The sequence below is a fragment of the Ambystoma mexicanum genome, chromosome 7p (assembly GCF_040938575.1).
Source record: "Ambystoma mexicanum isolate Mex_15411 chromosome 7p, UKY_AmexF1_1, whole genome shotgun sequence".
Classification (NCBI taxonomy): Eukaryota; Metazoa; Chordata; class Amphibia; order Caudata; family Ambystomatidae; genus Ambystoma; species Ambystoma mexicanum.
The window spans coordinates 758011277-758027431 of NC_090939.1; the positions used below are offsets into that span (position 1 = coordinate 758011277).

Sequence of the window (16155 nt, forward strand, 5' to 3'; positions counted from 1 at the left end):
GTAGGAACGTTTAGCAGAGTTGAGCTTTTATGGGCACTAGCATACACACCGGGCAATTCTTTGCCTCAAGTTTGAGCCATAGCTTGTGATGATCAATCTGGGTGAATGCTTGTATCAGATCGACAAGTGCCATAAAGCGTTTCAATTTCCCATGTTTCACTCAGCCTTTTAGCATGTTAAGAATAAAGATGTTGACACAGGTCCCGATTCCTTTAACAAACCCTTATTGTAATGGGTCGTTGACTCTTGCACCCCTGCACCAGGTGGAAAAATGGTCCAGAATAAAAGTGCCATACAACTTCCCAATTACGTCGAGCAGGGCAATGGGACGGTAGTTCTTTGGGTTGTTGCAGTCCCCATTCCTGAAAATGGGGACCACAATCGGCCTCCTCCAAGAGCTCAGAATTATGCAGAAACTGGAGCTCTTTAACAGCAACGCATGGATTAAAGGTGCCCATTTATCTTGATGTTCCTACAACATGAGATTTATCAGTTCATCGGGTACATGAGCTTGTGAGTTGTTTAGCTTTGCAATTCAGCTCTGGATCTCATCGATAGTTAGAGAGGAAACCCAAGGGACTGTGCCAACAGAGGTGGAGTTGGTTATGTTGGTGTCGGGGGCTGCAGCATATACGTTTCTAAAGTGATCGATCCAAATGGCTTCGCTAATAGGATTCGTTTGGTCGTCATTCAGCTGTGGACCCACTGATTTTATTAAAGTCCAAAAATCTCCTGGTTTTTTCTTCTTACCAAGGTCTTAAGCATGGTTTCCGAATCTTGCTGGTATGATGACTGTCTGAATAAATAGAGCCAATTCTTGTAGCTCCTTTTCCCATGCCGGAGGTTTTCTTGGTCGAGTGCTTTTCCTGATTTCTTGGCCACTTTCTACAGCTAACAAACTCCATCTTAAAGCCGTGGAGATGTTTCCGACATGGACGGCATCTTTTGTTGATACCGGACAGGTAAAGTTCTAGAAGGTGGGTATACTCGACTGGTGAGCCCCCACACCTGAAGGACTCAGCAAGATTAACCATGCTGTCAGTTTTAGACGTGTACCACCACCAGATACTGACAGTTCCGATGACATCTTTTCCTGGATGTTCGGGGCAGAGCCTGTCCATTTCATGACTAAAAATGGCGATCGCTATTTTTTGTTCGTATCATCCTGAACGAGGCAACTAATGGTAAAAAATGACATTAACAGGAAGACATGAGGTATTTAGGTCACTGCATACGATCACATTCCGTGTTTGTTGGACTATGTATGCGTTGTCTATTAGATCGGATATATGATCAATGAATGCTTCATTAGATGTAACAGTCATGTTCCAATGGGCATTCATTACGACCAGTTTGGCTGTTGTCGCAGAGACCAAGGCATTGTTCGAAATTTCCCAGGTGAGTAGTAATTCTTGGGACAATGGGCTAATGGAAACAGATTTGATTAAAGTCAATGGACTTCCAGACTTCATAGCTGATGATAAGCCTGAAGTCGGACGTCCCTTTTTGCCCTTTGTAGCGGCGCTTAGTGATGGCACAAACACATCCAAAATCTGATTTATACATAGTCAGGTATCTTAGAGACATAGCAAATCGTAGGAATCCAGGTTTATCTTACTAGGTTTTGTCAGATGACTAAAACCTTGAGTATTCCACGAAGCCATTGACAGACAGGGATGTTTCTGTGTGAGATTGCAAATTAAATTCATCCCGTTCAGCGTTGCAGGTTTGAATTGCTAGAGATCATCATGCACTGTCAAGGCTCGTGACAGCCATGACCAGTCCTGGTTTTTAATCAGGCTGTCGGCACGGATGATAACTGGCTAATGCTTTGCGTTTGCCGTGAGTCCGTTTGTGTTTGGAATGTGATGTTTAGCTTTGGGCCCAGACCAATCGGGGCACGTCCAGTATGAAGAGGGTCCAAATACTTTAGCTTTGATTTGTCAACATTATTTTCTTTTGCGCAGCATTAACATGCTTTCTGCTGCATCCAGCAGCATGTTCTTAATCACTGGAGATGTCAGATGCAAGTAGATTTGATCAGTTCTCTGATCGTCCACAAATTAGTTTATTCTTAGATCTTTCAAGGATAGTTGCCTCAATTTGGGGATACAGTGAAACAAATCCAACACTGTCCTTCGATTAAGGATCGGCCTATCATCGTTATCCAAAATTCTTTCAAGTTTCAACGTCTGGTAATTCGGTCTTGAAGCAAATTTTCTGTTTGTGCCACTTTCAGCCTCTGGTCTAATCACTCTGTTCTTTATAAATCTTTCCTGTCTGTGGCTTGTTGATGCTGGGCATTAGTAGCTGTGCCCAGAGGCTGATTCTCTGAAATGTTCAATGTTCCCTGCAAAGCTGAAAGGCTCTGAGCCTATGAAGTAGATGCCGTTCTTAGTTCTCCAGCTTTTTGTGTCAGTAGTGAGGCTGATTTTGGGTATAAGCCCCTGGATATGTTTGCATCAGTTGGCCCTTTGTAGGTTTGGCCGAGGAGGGGTCTTTTCTTTTTTTCTGCCATAGTAACAAAAGGAGGCGGTGGGGGACTCAGCAACGGCGAACTAGTGGTGTTTTCAAGTCCTATTTGGGTCGAAGGAAGGTCTAGTGGGCCCGCTAGTCATGAGGACTAATATGCATATCCTCAATGGAATATGTGGAGACGCCTGTCAAGATTTTAAGGTACGGACTTGTCTCACTGGTGGAGGTCTCGCACACAGGCGCAAGGACCTTGGGTGGAGTACGCAATGGTGCGTTCTTATTCGGCCCATCCTTTACTTTTAGCAAGGATATCCTTGGTGCCGGTTTTGGGGCACCTTTATTCAGTTTCTGATGTGGAATAGATAGCGCATTGGCTCTTATAGTTAGAGGATCTTGAGACCCTGATTTGGCCAAATGTGCCTTGTCCGCTCCATTTTGTTTTTTCGTAGTAAATATGGCAAGTGCTGTATTTGCTAGGTTTTCTGCTCTGGTCGCCTCAACCGAGAGTTCTTCAGTGTTGTGGTTAGAGCAAACGCGAGGTCCTTGGCTTTGTTCCAGTTGGACCAAAGCTGATGCATTGCTAGGGACATGCACAGGATGACTAAGGGTGCTCTGTCTCTCTGGTTAGATCCACCCGCTGAGTGACAGTGATAGTCTGTGTCCTTTGGGAGTGACTTGTATGTTGGTCACACACAGCCTGCGAATTTGCGTTCCTCGAGTCGGATTGCAACTGGTCAGGTACTCCTTGCTGACCATTAGGTGTGACGAACCCCTCCAAAAAGACCAGTTTGGTATGAGTCATTGCTAACAGGGTGGTGTGGTCTTAGAGTATCATTCAGGTGCTCATAGAGCTTCATACATAGGGAAAGGGTGATGGTAATATAGTCAACATCATGGTGATATGGTCTGGTTTGTTGTTCTTTGCTGGTGTGTGCTTTGGAGGAGAACTTGGTTCCTGATCAAAGTATGAGTTGTGTGAAGTAGTAACACTAGAGTGTCGACACAATGGATTGATGTTTGTAGCTCGTGATTTTCCTATGTGTATGCGGTCAGGGACTTGTGTCTCTAGCTCTGGCATCAGGGTGGCGCCAAGCCTCAATATCAATGTTAGTAATGAGAGAGCTTGATCCGGGTGCTGAAGAGTCGTTAGTCGTTGTTTCACGTAAAGGGCCTTCTAGGGCATCTAAAGGCCTCAAGGTTGATTGAGTAGCTGCCTGAGCAAGGCATGTTGGAAGACCTGAGGTCAAATCGTCCTGCAGCTGTTTTTGGATCAGCTCATCAGGGGCCACATCAGTCTGCTTCACCCATTAGACCCATAGGGCCTCTCGTATCATTCACAGGGGGGAGTCTTTACATGCGTAAGGCGATTTATTTTTGACACCCCAGCTTATTGAGGGCAACAATGGGTTATTGTCTTTGTCTGATCTAATGAAAGGGACAAAGTCAAAAGAGTTGGTTAAAACTTGAGGTTCCACTGTGGGATCTTGTGCTGGGCAATTGCTCATAGATTGAGCTCCACAGGCTCCGATGCTTTCCAATATTTCAGCATCGGATGGGTCAGCCAGCGGTTGGACTCCTTCAGCACTAGGTGCTTTAAACACGTTGGAAGTGGGGAGAATTATGCCTGGGCCACGACCCCTCCACTAGTGCTTTCTTAGAAATCCTCGGCTGGGTACACATTTTATTTTTTTCCTTTATGATACGTGAAGACATTGCTGGGCCACAGTATGATGTAAAGCACAGAAATTGTTTTGTTAGATTTACATGTCCTGGTAGTTTATATGTGCTCCTTTTGGTTGAATCAGAGGCCCCGGTATAGGTCTCTGATTTTTGTGCAGAGCCAAGTCCTTAGAAGCTGGAGGGCTGTTAACAACATCTTCTGGCCCATCGTTGTTCTTAGCTTGTCCTCGCTGCATATCTAGTTGCTCAGCACGAAGAACCATGTTGTCAATATTAGATGGATCGTGTGGCACAATGACAACATTGGGAATTCCATGCACCTGGGCTTTTACCACCAGGGCCTCAGCACTCAAAGGTAGGCTCATTTCGAGCAGCGCAATGTTTGGCAACTCAGAGCCTAATTTTGAGGCCTCAACCTGCCTTGCATTTTCGCAACCATCTCGCAACCGGGTATCCGGGCCCCTAGGGCGGCCCAAAGAAGATGCAAGGTCTGCTGGCCCCCGATGTTCATCATCGGCTTGGGGCGAGAATGGAATGCTGTTCACTAAAAGTTCAGCGCATCTATCAGTACGTTGCAAAAGCACAATGAGGTAATTTCCAGCAGCGTTTCTCCAGCGTTTCTGCAAGACACCAGACACTCGTCACACTCCCTTGATTTTAAGGTTTCAAAAATATTCCTGCTCGGGTGACTCACGATTCATCGCAGATCCCCCTCAGCCGGGCTCAGATTCCTTTTCCACTTTCAAATAGTCTCCCTCCGCCAGGCTCGGACCAATTACAGTTCACTTTATACTTATCGAAGACTTACGAATGTGCATAGGGTTTAGCTTGACCTGTCGCAGGACCACTTTGATGCACAGTTCCTTTTTTACAATGCAGTTTCAATTCAGTTGGATACCTAACAGAGTCCTTCAAATGAGCACCCACGTGGCGGCGGACCACTTTGTGCACAGTATCTTATTTGGCTTTTTCAAAGTACATTCACTCCTTTAGTTTCCACTTGTTCGCGCCTCTCATTACATGCGCTTCAAACACTGTCCTTTATGGATTTCTTCAAACAACGTTGCCGCTTGCAACCTTGGTTCAAACAAAAGCGGATTTTGTATCAGTTTCTCTGACTTACTGGCTGTGCTGCTTTTAATGGCAGGGCTTTCTTGCAGAAGCCAAGGAAGCCAGCAGCAATTGCTCCTCCCAGCCTGGGTTATCGACACATGAGCGCCCCGGATACCTTTGATGCAGTGTAGGATTGTTCAGCTTCCTCATGTGCTTTTCCACACTCAGAGTGTGCTTTCATGCTCTGCCTTTTATCCATGTGGGGAAGCGTGATGGGAGTCAGGTGTATGTAATGATCAGTAGTTGTCTGACCATACCTGACCATGGTGTTTGGGCATGTCAGGTATACGGCTCCGTTAGTCTGTTGTCGCACACAATGAACTGTCCGTGCAAAAGTGTTCGGGTCAGGAAAGGAGGAGGGGGGGGGTAGTTGAGCTTCTAGGTATGCTATCTGGTAGGGTGGGTTTGAGGTGTACAGGGAAAAGGATACCGTGTCCTACCCTTCGGTGTCCAACTTCCAATCCCCGAACACCCTGCATCCAGGTGATCCTACCCTCACTGGTCCACCCACAGGAACTGGTTCCAATAGCAATGTCTGTGTCCTGGCCAGCTGGATGACAGATCCCCGTGACTAGCGGGTGAGACACCGTCAGGTTTCTCACAGCACACAACCGCCGAAGCAAGTACTCTTTCAATACATAGTTATTAATTGAACATTTGCTAGTAATACTTATGTGACAAAATATCCCCTTTATTAGATAAATGACCACATATTAGTGGTCAATCACATAGGTTATCATATGGTTTAGGAAATAAACCTTTATAAAAAAAACACTCCTACTCTGGTTGCCATGAAGATCAACCATCTCTCAAAGCCCCACTATATGCTTTCAGAATTTCTGAGCCCTTGTTTGGCCTTGCAGTGGCTACAAGCTATTATTGCCATTTGAATCCCATAACCAGCCAGCTTTATTAGTCAACGCGCTTGCTGCCAAAACTGATCCTACGTTGGAAGAAGAAAAGAAGGGTGCAGAAGAGCTTTAGTGTAACTTTTTTGTGAGCAACGGGCTCTGCAAAAGCTTTGAGAACTCTTTGATTTACATGGGTCAGATTCAGTAGAGGAAATCAAACATGGGACTCGAATCATGGATGAGGTTAGTTTGGTAAATCTTTAATAGCTGCGCTGGAGGGTGAATACATGTACAGACAAACAATCCCCCAATAATCAAGACACTGCACTGTCTCCACCCATTGGCCAACAACGTATACAGATTTCTATTTATAGAGACAACAATGCACTGGAGGGAAGAGTGTGCTCCTTTCAATTAGTACAGTGGACTTCTATGGCGAGACAGGCAAGCCTGGTCTTCCAAGGTCGATCCCATCACTTCCAAGAGATGTCCACACAGATGTGTACTTTAAACAAACAAGAAAGAATCCCGCATTATACGGACTGTGGAGCCAAAATACAATATAGTAAGCATGGAGAACCCCCCTGCCTCCCTCTTCCTCCTCCCATTAACCCTGCCTTGTTTGTGTAACCGGTTAGTCCCACTTCCCTCTTCCTCCTCCCAAATCCCAGTACCCCTAACCTCAATCTGGTCCCCTATTGCCCCCGACTCAATCTTACACATCTCAGCCCCTATTACATCTGCCTCACTCCTCACTCTTCACTCTTCATTGCCCAGTTCCCCATTATCCAGGCCTCACTCTTCCCCCGACCTAATACCCCATTGCCCCAGCCACACTATTTCACATCACAGTCCCCCATTAACCACACCTCACTGTGCCTTGTTCCTGTACCCAACTAGTCACCTCATTCTTATTCATCCCAGTCCCCATGAAACCCCCTTCACTGTTCCTCGTCCAAGGATGCAAATATTCATGCCTCCCTCTTCCTTGTCCCGTTAGCCCATTAGTAATCGGTTGCATTACCCTAGCCTGGCTCTTGCTCATCAACGTCCCCCATTAACCTAGCCTGATTCTTCCTCGTCCCTGTCCAATATTAACCTAACTCTCTTCTGCCCCATTACCCTCAATTTATTCTTACTTGTCTGGGTCCCCCATTAGTATTCCATTAAACAGTCCCACTCATAGGTCAGGCCTTCGCATGCAGCACCATCACAGGCCCTTTTCCTCTTTTTTGTTCTTGTTCTCCTGCTTATTGCAGAACCAAAAGAGTGACAAAAGACGCTCACTGGTCGTCGATGGTAAAAGTTTAGTTATTCAATGGTACATACCTGTTTTTTCTGTACCAATATATTATGGACTATTGTGATATGACCCTTAAATAACAATAATTTGTTATTTCTATAGTGCTTTTGACAATGCGCTACACACATAACATTTACATACAATTATGATCATCCGACCAAAGTTGGTACTCATTTACATTTATTGATCTCGGAAGGATGAAAGGATGTGTTGGCCATGCCTGGATTTGAACCTGTAAACAGCAGATCACATCAGCAAGTGCTCAACCCACATTTGAAAATAAAGCGCTGTGACAAATCCTTGGATGTCGTCCCTTCTACACTGGGGGGAGGTCCTTCCCATGAGACCAAGGAGGAGAGGCCCCTACCCAATAGTACCACTGGGGGTGGTATTCAGGGGTTGGATCTCATGGGAAGGGATCTCCCCTGTGGAAATATCCTGGAAGAATACTGTACTCCAACACTCCAAAACACCCTCACTAGCCCAAGTATACTCTCCATGTCAACCCTACACTGCACACTATGTGAGACAGGCAAGGTATCAAGAGAAAGACAGACTCAAAAATGTTTGTTTCAAAACCTTTATTTACTAAAGTTCCTGGGTTGGGTAATACCTGACTGGCCCCAACTCTAAAGGGATAGTTCCCTTAACTGATGTTTCTAAAGGCTGTGGACGTGTAATTGTCCAAAATAAATGTCTGTCTGTGTCTAAGCCTATGCTTGCCCTCACTCTTTATAACAACATGATAGGAAGTCTTTAAAAGGGGTTTGGGACTACAATTTAGGACATTTAGAGCGTGCGTGGTGGCGAGCACGAAATTAATTAATTTCGCCATTGCTGGCTTGCACTTTTATTGCTCTACGCACCCCTCCAACAACCTGTGCTAGTTCATGCCTTTGCTGCGTTTTTGGCCAGTGTGCCATGCAGTGTCTTTGTCTTCTTTGTACCTTTAAAATGGCCATTTTTCCATTCAATGAATGCTCAGCTTCCTGCCTCTGCCTCATTCTGATTGGCCTTCCTGAAGTTGGAACAGAGTTTTCTATGGCACTCCAGGCCCTCCACGGCCCAGACAGGCAGTGAAACTGCGGGTTGCTTCCACAACCATCAGTCTGGCTTTAGAGCATCCAGAGACACGGAAACTAATCTTCTGAACACCCATGAAGACCTGCTCTCAAATCTCGACACTAACACTCCCTCTGTCCTCATTCTTCTTGACCTCTCATCTGCATTTGATACGGTAAACCAAAACATCCTGATGGCACATCTGCATGACACCCTGGGAATCACAGGTCAGGCTCTTGCGTGGTTAACCTCCTTCCTTTCCGACCGCCCATCACAGGTGGAACTTGGGTCCTTGCTCTCTGTTATCACTCTTTCAACTTGTGGCGTTTCCCAGGGTTCTAACCTATCCCCCAGTTCTTCAATGTCTACATGGCTGCTCTTGCATGTGTGATTTCCACTTTAATCTCTAACTTCCAGTGTTATGACGATGACACGAAACTCTCCTTCAGGCTACCCTTATCCATCTCCACTACCTCGCTCATATCCCACTGTCTGTTTGCAATTCAGTCATGGTGTGCTGAAAACGACCTCTGCCTTAACGCCAGTAAGACTGAAATCATTTGCATTGGGACTCCTGCTACCGCTTTCCCACTCTCACTGTGGTCCGCCTCCATTGGCCCTGCGTCGCACCCACCTGCGAGGCAAAAAACCTTGGGGTCATCGTCGACTCCACTCTCTCCTTCTCCACTCACATTTCGGACATCTCTAAAAAGTACAACTACCAGCTACACCTCCTCTTCCTTTTCTCACCTTCCCCCAGCGACTCACTGTCTCCAGAGCATTGGTTCTCTCAAGGCTTGACTACTGCAATGGCTGCTTTCTCAACCTTCCTGCCTCTGCTCTGAAATCCCTTCACTGGCTCCCCGTGGCTGCAAGGATCAAGTTGAAGACCCTCTGCATTGGCCACAAGGCTTTCTCAGGCCTGGGACCTACCTATCTGCAACATTTCCTACCTAAATACTGTCCTTCCCGAGCCCTCCGCTCATCTACCTCCAACCTTCTGCGAGTGAGACGGTTCTCCAAGCAGAGATGTGGAGGGAGATCGTTGTCCTCTGCACGGGCCTCCCTCTGGAATAGGTCCCTGCCACACTCTGTCTTGAGCCTGATCTCCTTAAGTTCTGGAAACTCCTTAAGACATTCCTCTTCTCCTCATCCTTCCCTCTACCCTGCTAACCTTTCTCTCCACTCGATCCCTCTCTCCCTCCTTTTCCGCGCAGCCTGCTGACTGGCCGACTGGTGTACCTCAGAGTCTCTCAGGTACGTGGCACCCTCGCCAGTCCTCTCGCACTTGCCTCTGGACCTTGGACTTGCCTCATTGTTAATGCACTTGGTATATGACCCATGAGAGCGGCATCTCTCAGCACTTACGCCAGCTTCTGACTGACTGGGCGCACTTGGTGTCCTCCACCGCCCCCCCACCCTCTGCACTTGTCCCCGCCCCCCCTGTACCTGTCTTTGCACTTGCACAAACTGAATGCACCATTTCTTGAAGATCGTCTATCTGTTTTTCCCTTGTCTACCCTCCTTGCATGGTGGTGCCTCAATGTACTTGGAAAAACGGAAGAATCGTTGTCAGACCTATTTTCTGTTATCTACACCGTTAATTGTATTATATGCAATTGTTCCATGCACCCCTTCTGCCTATGCAAATCTGTATCGTTAAGAAATTTGAGGGCTCTGAATGGCTGTTGTTTTTTCCCCCTTGTTCCCTCCCTCCTTGAGCGCTTTGAAGCACTTGCTTCGTGAATAGGCGCTTTACAAATAAACAATACCATACCATACCAAAAAGGAAAATAGTGGTTCAACAGAAAATAGGAAACCAAGGTTGGTTTCAGGTGGTCTTCTCACCAGGTGTAGTTTAGTCAATGTCACAAAAATGAGTTCAATTAAAAAGGGCTGTTCATAAGGCCTTCTCCACAGAGCCCTTGCAATGATCTCAAATACCTTCAGTGTCTTTGGATTCATTGGGGTTCCCGTCCACAAGCTTCGACTTGTTCAAGTTCCAAACACCACAAAATAAATATAACAGTTCCTTTGGAAGCTCCCTCAAGGTTCCCTTCCTCATGCTTCAATCCTTTCAACACTACAAAACAATCAGTCTCCAACTTGGTTAGGCCTCTCAGGGTTCCCTTCCCCAAGCTCAGGCCCCTTTCAGTTTCCAACAGAAAATCAGTTTTGTCAGGATGTACTTTGCTTTCTTCATTAGGCCTCTCAGGGTTCCCTTTACCAAGCATATGGCCCCTTTTTGGTTTCAAATACAAGTTCAGCTTGTCAGGATGTACCTTTCCGTTTAAACACAGTTCTTGCACACACACTTCACATGTGGGGCACAATCAGGGACATTCAAAACCGCCTGGTTCTTTTCTTCACCTAGGCGTGACAACTTTGATCTGTGATCCCTCTCTTTATTCCTTGCTCTTTTTGTTAAACCGTTAACCTTCAGGTGCTTCCTGCACCCCTTCTTGTTTTCCTTGGCCTCTTGCTTGTGCACAGTAACACGTCAGTGAGGCTCGTTGTGCCCTTCACTGGCTCCCAGTGAGGGAGTGCCTTGCTTTCCGGGTCACTATTATTGCCCACGAGTATCTGTATGGAAGTGCCACCTCCTATTTAAAAGCCAGACTGACCTTTACATCAGCCCTCGCTTACTGCTGTCTAATAACACCAATCTGCTGGTCCCACACATACCAAACTTGAAAAAACTGAGAGTGTCCTTCGTCTCCACAGCTCCTTGGCTCTGGAATAAACTTCCACCAGATCCAAGAGAAATAGGTTCACTGCCACTTTTTAAAGTGGCTCTCAAGACATCCTTTTTTACTTAACTGGCCACTTGAATTTCTTGACTTATAATATAAATCTGATCATTGATATTTTTGGTCTTGATAGACGTATTTTTGCCGTGTGTTTTACACTTTGTTTGTTTTTCAGTATTGGTTTTGTTTTTCTTTGGGCCTCTTTGCCAATGGGCCATAGGCGCGTTATAAATATTAAATAGATTGTTTGCATTATCATTTCTACACTCTTCACAAAATTCTGCAAATACAACAATTGTTTTCCTTTATGCTGAAACCTAAATAATTACATCTGTTGTGGTCAATTGGTAGTTGGCATCTGAAATGCAAATATATTTCTACACTCTTCACAACATTCTGCAAATGCGACTATTGTTTTCCTTTATGCTGAAACCTCAATAATTAAATATGTTAGGTAGTTGGGATCTGAAATGCAAAAACAAGATGGATGAATACAAATGAAATTGTCAAGGATTGGACGGGACACCCACTGGCCTCCTATCCAGGAGTGAATCCTCTTCAAACCACTCGTTAAGACCCACAAATGTCTACATAAAATAGCACCTAAATACTTGGCAGACAAATTCGCTACCAACCACTCTAATAGGCCCATGTGCTCAGTTTACGTTCACTTACTCTCCACCCCTCGCTTTAAGTGTCAGAAATCTGGAGGCAGTAGCTTCCTAGTGGCAACTGCCAAACCATGGAATACTTTACCATCCACACTAAGGTCAGAAGCCTCCTTCTGGACCTTCCGCAAACAACTAAAAACATGGCTAATTACACAAGAACTACTAAAATAACTCTCCTTCAGCATTCTGCTCCTTATCAACATCTAAACTAACATCTCTATTTATTGTGAAGATTGTAAGGTAACTCTTTATGCATATGTGTAACCTTGTAACTATTGTACTTATTATTGCCAAGAACACTGGTGTAACCATGTAACTATGTAATTCTTGATGCTCCTTCAATGTCTAGAACAGCGCCCAGATGCCTCCAGGTTGGGTGCGCTATACAAGTGTCAAAATAATGAAATAAATAAATAAAATTACCTGTACACTTGGACTTTACTTTCTGGAGGAGGAACACCTGCTTCTTAGCAAATTTTATGAGCTCTTCCTTGGGGAGCGTATCCAGCTAGAACAAATGAAAGGTATATTTTTCATAGAGAATCCACATGCCAACCTTAACAATAAAATCAATATGACGCTCAAAGTCTGTGCACAGCTAAAATGAAAGAATCCAAATGTGAGCTCCAAATATATTTTAATCATGCAAGAAAGAAGGTGAGGTCAATGCTACCCAATGTTGTTCAGCTACAGGCAGCATGGCTGGAATCATGGATAAATACAGCAGTAAAAGCTTTGCCCACCCACGTAGCATCTGCTATTGGCTAAGCTGCCAAGCCAAGCTCGCCTCTGTCAGTAACCAGACGGATGCGAGTTAAGCCTCAGAGTACTTGCATCAGGGGTACTTTTTATGGGATATGTACACGAATTGTCATACAACTTTGCACTGGTATAACTGTAGATGGATTGACTGTATTTGTAATGTAATGGTCTTTTGTATCGTGCCTTTCTCCATGGTATGGTCCCAAAGCGCTGTAGGTTGAACGCCCTCAGTATGAAGAGTTTAGAATGTGTATGTGCATTCTAGCCAATGCGAAAGTATGTAGGGAATGGGACGCCCCTGTTAGTCACCCATGTTGAACTGCCATATGGATGGGTGATGAGAGGTGGTCTGGAGAGTATGCAAGAGCAGGAGAGTTATTGTGTGTGCAGCTAAATCTAATTTCTATCCCACGGTATAGCTGCATTCTTATGGCAGACGTGTTGTGAAAAGTGACTTAGAGTAGTGTATGATAGCAGATGCGTGTGGGTGGGTGGCCGTGCCTTTGGCTAGTTTCCATAAGCATGGAGTGTGACACGTTTGCAAGTGTCCTGGCTGGTTTCTTAGCTGAATGTGCTTCATCTGGCCGAATGTCAGGATTTGCACAGTTCAAAGCTCTAACACAATGCTTGTCTTTGCCCCAGTGCCAACAGCACAAATTGGGTCATTGTACGTACATTGCCAATTGCAGCCACAGCACAATGAACACATATGGTTGGTCTTCGCCCTGGTTCAATGACCATATTTACACCAGAGTATGCAGTGGAAATAACAGATCTATGTTATTCCATCAAATCGTTTTTTATTTTTATTTTTTTAAGATATTTCGCCGCAAATGTATGTGGAGGTGGGGGGGTGGGGACCCCCGCAAACCCATCCTATATCTCCCACATGTATTATTACCCCAACCAAACCCCCCCACATATATGCAGATAAATTCAATAAAAATAATTTGATGGAATCAAATTCAATATAATCTCCTACGATGGAATCTACCTATACCGAAATAACAGCAGGGCAAAAATGGTCATTGCACCAGTCTTAACGCCGTTACAACTCCTTTCGTTGCACTACCACTACCACTAAGACCAGTGCAAATCTGGATATTACTCAAGCTCTTAAACCAGAAATTTAGGCTTGCCATAGTCGCAGTGCTAAACACTAACTTCTGACTGTGACAAAATGACTTCTACCACGCAGAAGTACAAGGATGAGCCTACTCAATCCTCACGATTCTACAAAACACAGGTAATCCCAATCATAAAGGTGAAACAGGCATACGTGAGAGATTTACCTCCACCGCCTTTTATGGCTACATGGGTCGAGGGAAGTCTATATTCTTAGGAGGAGTGTGGATGTGAACCAGTAGCAACCCAAACAGCACAACATAAAGGAATGTCCAATTAAGGTTCTATTAAAATATATATACTTAACACACCATAAGAAAAGCAACAGGTTGGAAAAACACGAACCAGCCCCTGTGGAAAGAACACGGAATATGCAAAAGATAGAAAGATGCAGAATTCCGGGTAATGAAACAAGACAAACCACGCTTCTTGGTGCTCTTCAAGCAGTTCAAGCCAGGCTGGAATTTGGGAGTAAAATAGTTCCAGACAAGAAGCAAGAACCGAGTCAGGGTTGAGCTCAAGTTCTCCGCGATTGAAGCAGCATTCGAAGAATGCAGATCATGAGGGCAACCAGGGATGGTTTGATGGCGAAGATGCTGATGACTGGATGCACAGTTCATGATGAGGTGATTCAATGCAGTGTTCGAGGGGTGCTGTTTGATGAGAACACCATGGTCTGTTTGACTGCCGACTTGATCGCCAACCAAGACATAGGCAGTTCGAAAGGCAGCTTGAATGGGGCAAAAGCAGAAATGAACTTCTTGTTCAAGCCGAGGAAACTACACACTCGGTTGGCATGGCGTGGCAGCAAACTGGTTTGAATGTGCGCACAGTGGTTCAAAGAACAAGCGAGTGCCAAAGGCAGTACCAGAGGGTCCCGTTGGTTTGAATGTGTTGAACAGATTCGAAACCTGGTTTGACAGTGAAATACAGGGATCCTCGTTGATCTGCCGCTCGGATTGCTGGGAGTATCAATCCAGGGCTCAGGGACATGATGGGCCCTTGTACCCGTCCCAAACAAGGGGTGGGGCTGGCAAATGCCTTCAGGGGTCCTTCACCCCTAGTTAGGTCCTGGGTGACTGTGTAGCTGGCAGAGAGGCCGTCTTGTTCCAGCAGCAGGTTACCCCCAATGTGTCCTTGAGATGGATAGGGAGCAGAGCTTGCTGCTGCCTTTGGGACACCTGCATTGTTCTTACAACTGGGGAACTTTGGAAAGGACTGTTCTTGTAGCAGGTTCTAATGAAATCTTCTTGAACATCAAAGATGATTCAAAGAGGATTCAAAGAACGGGAGGGAGGCCCTCTTATTTATAGGCAAATGACCACAGATGATTGGGAAAAGGCAAGCCTGCTTTAGGGGGGCAATCCCTGTTCTTGAGACAAGTGGTCTTTACCTTTCAGCATCATACCCAAAGTGTGTTGTGCTAAAAGAAGGCATGGAGTAAGGAAGGAGAGGTACAGGGAGAAACAGGATGGCACAAACCTTGCCCACTTGTGCTGGGCTCTTCCTCTCAACACTAGCTCCACCTAATTCTCAGACCCGCAGCATCAAAGGCCCTGTCATATGCAACACCCTGGTGTGTGGCCATTTCTTTTGTGTACGGTGTGCACTTGTATTCCCGTTTCCCAGGACAGCACCTGCTGAGGAGCTGTCTAGCTGAGGAAGGTGTTATCAGAGCTCAGAAAGAATCAAAGGAGAGGCACAGTCTTTCAGTCTCTTATTCTGCTGGGTGGCAAGCCAATCTTGTTTCACTAATATACACAAACCTTTCACAGTTGGCCTGGGCTCACAGTGTTGATACATGTATGACAAATCAAATGTGGCGTCTTTTAGATATGTGCATTTCTAGCCACCATACCTTAATACAATCAAGGCTTTATGTTTAAAGATTAAAAGAAAACAAGGATAGTAATTCCTCATGACTATGTGGTTTTGGAGCAGAGATGCAGGCTTAAGATGCAGCCTCTGTGCTGGAGTGACTTTCTATCACAGCTGCTGTCAAAAGTGCACCTGTGACATCAAGACCAGTCTGTGCCACTAGACAGCAATCAATGCAGACCAGGAGACTGATGCAGCAGGGCACATGTGTAGCTATGCTTTTGGCGTGGAGCTTATGAAAGGGGCATCTGATTAGCAGACCTATCCTGGGATGGTTCACCTGTATCATTTCATGAATTAATAAACTTTTTAATTTATTTTTAAAAAGCTGGGGCTTCTACACCCTTGCCAGATGGCAATTCCGCACAATGACCACCTGTATAATATTTATACATTGAGTCCCATCAACCTTTGTGTTACGCTCCCATACTCATTTAAAGGCCGGACACATTTCTTGCACATTAGCATCTTGAAAAATATTACAT

General features: G+C 45.3%; 1 protein-coding gene across 2 annotated transcripts in view; it reads right to left on the minus strand.

Annotated features, from left to right (window-relative positions):
- The window catches only part of GCC2 (GRIP and coiled-coil domain containing 2), a 1745187-nt gene that overhangs the window by 1603490 nt on the left and 125542 nt on the right, over nucleotides 1-16155 (minus strand). For both annotated transcript variants that reach the window (XM_069636885.1, XM_069636884.1), the window contains exon 3: nucleotides 12329-12413. In XM_069636885.1, coding sequence (XP_069492986.1) covers nucleotides 12329-12413 — 85 coding nt within the window. The remainder of the gene's footprint in view (nucleotides 1-12328; nucleotides 12414-16155) is intronic.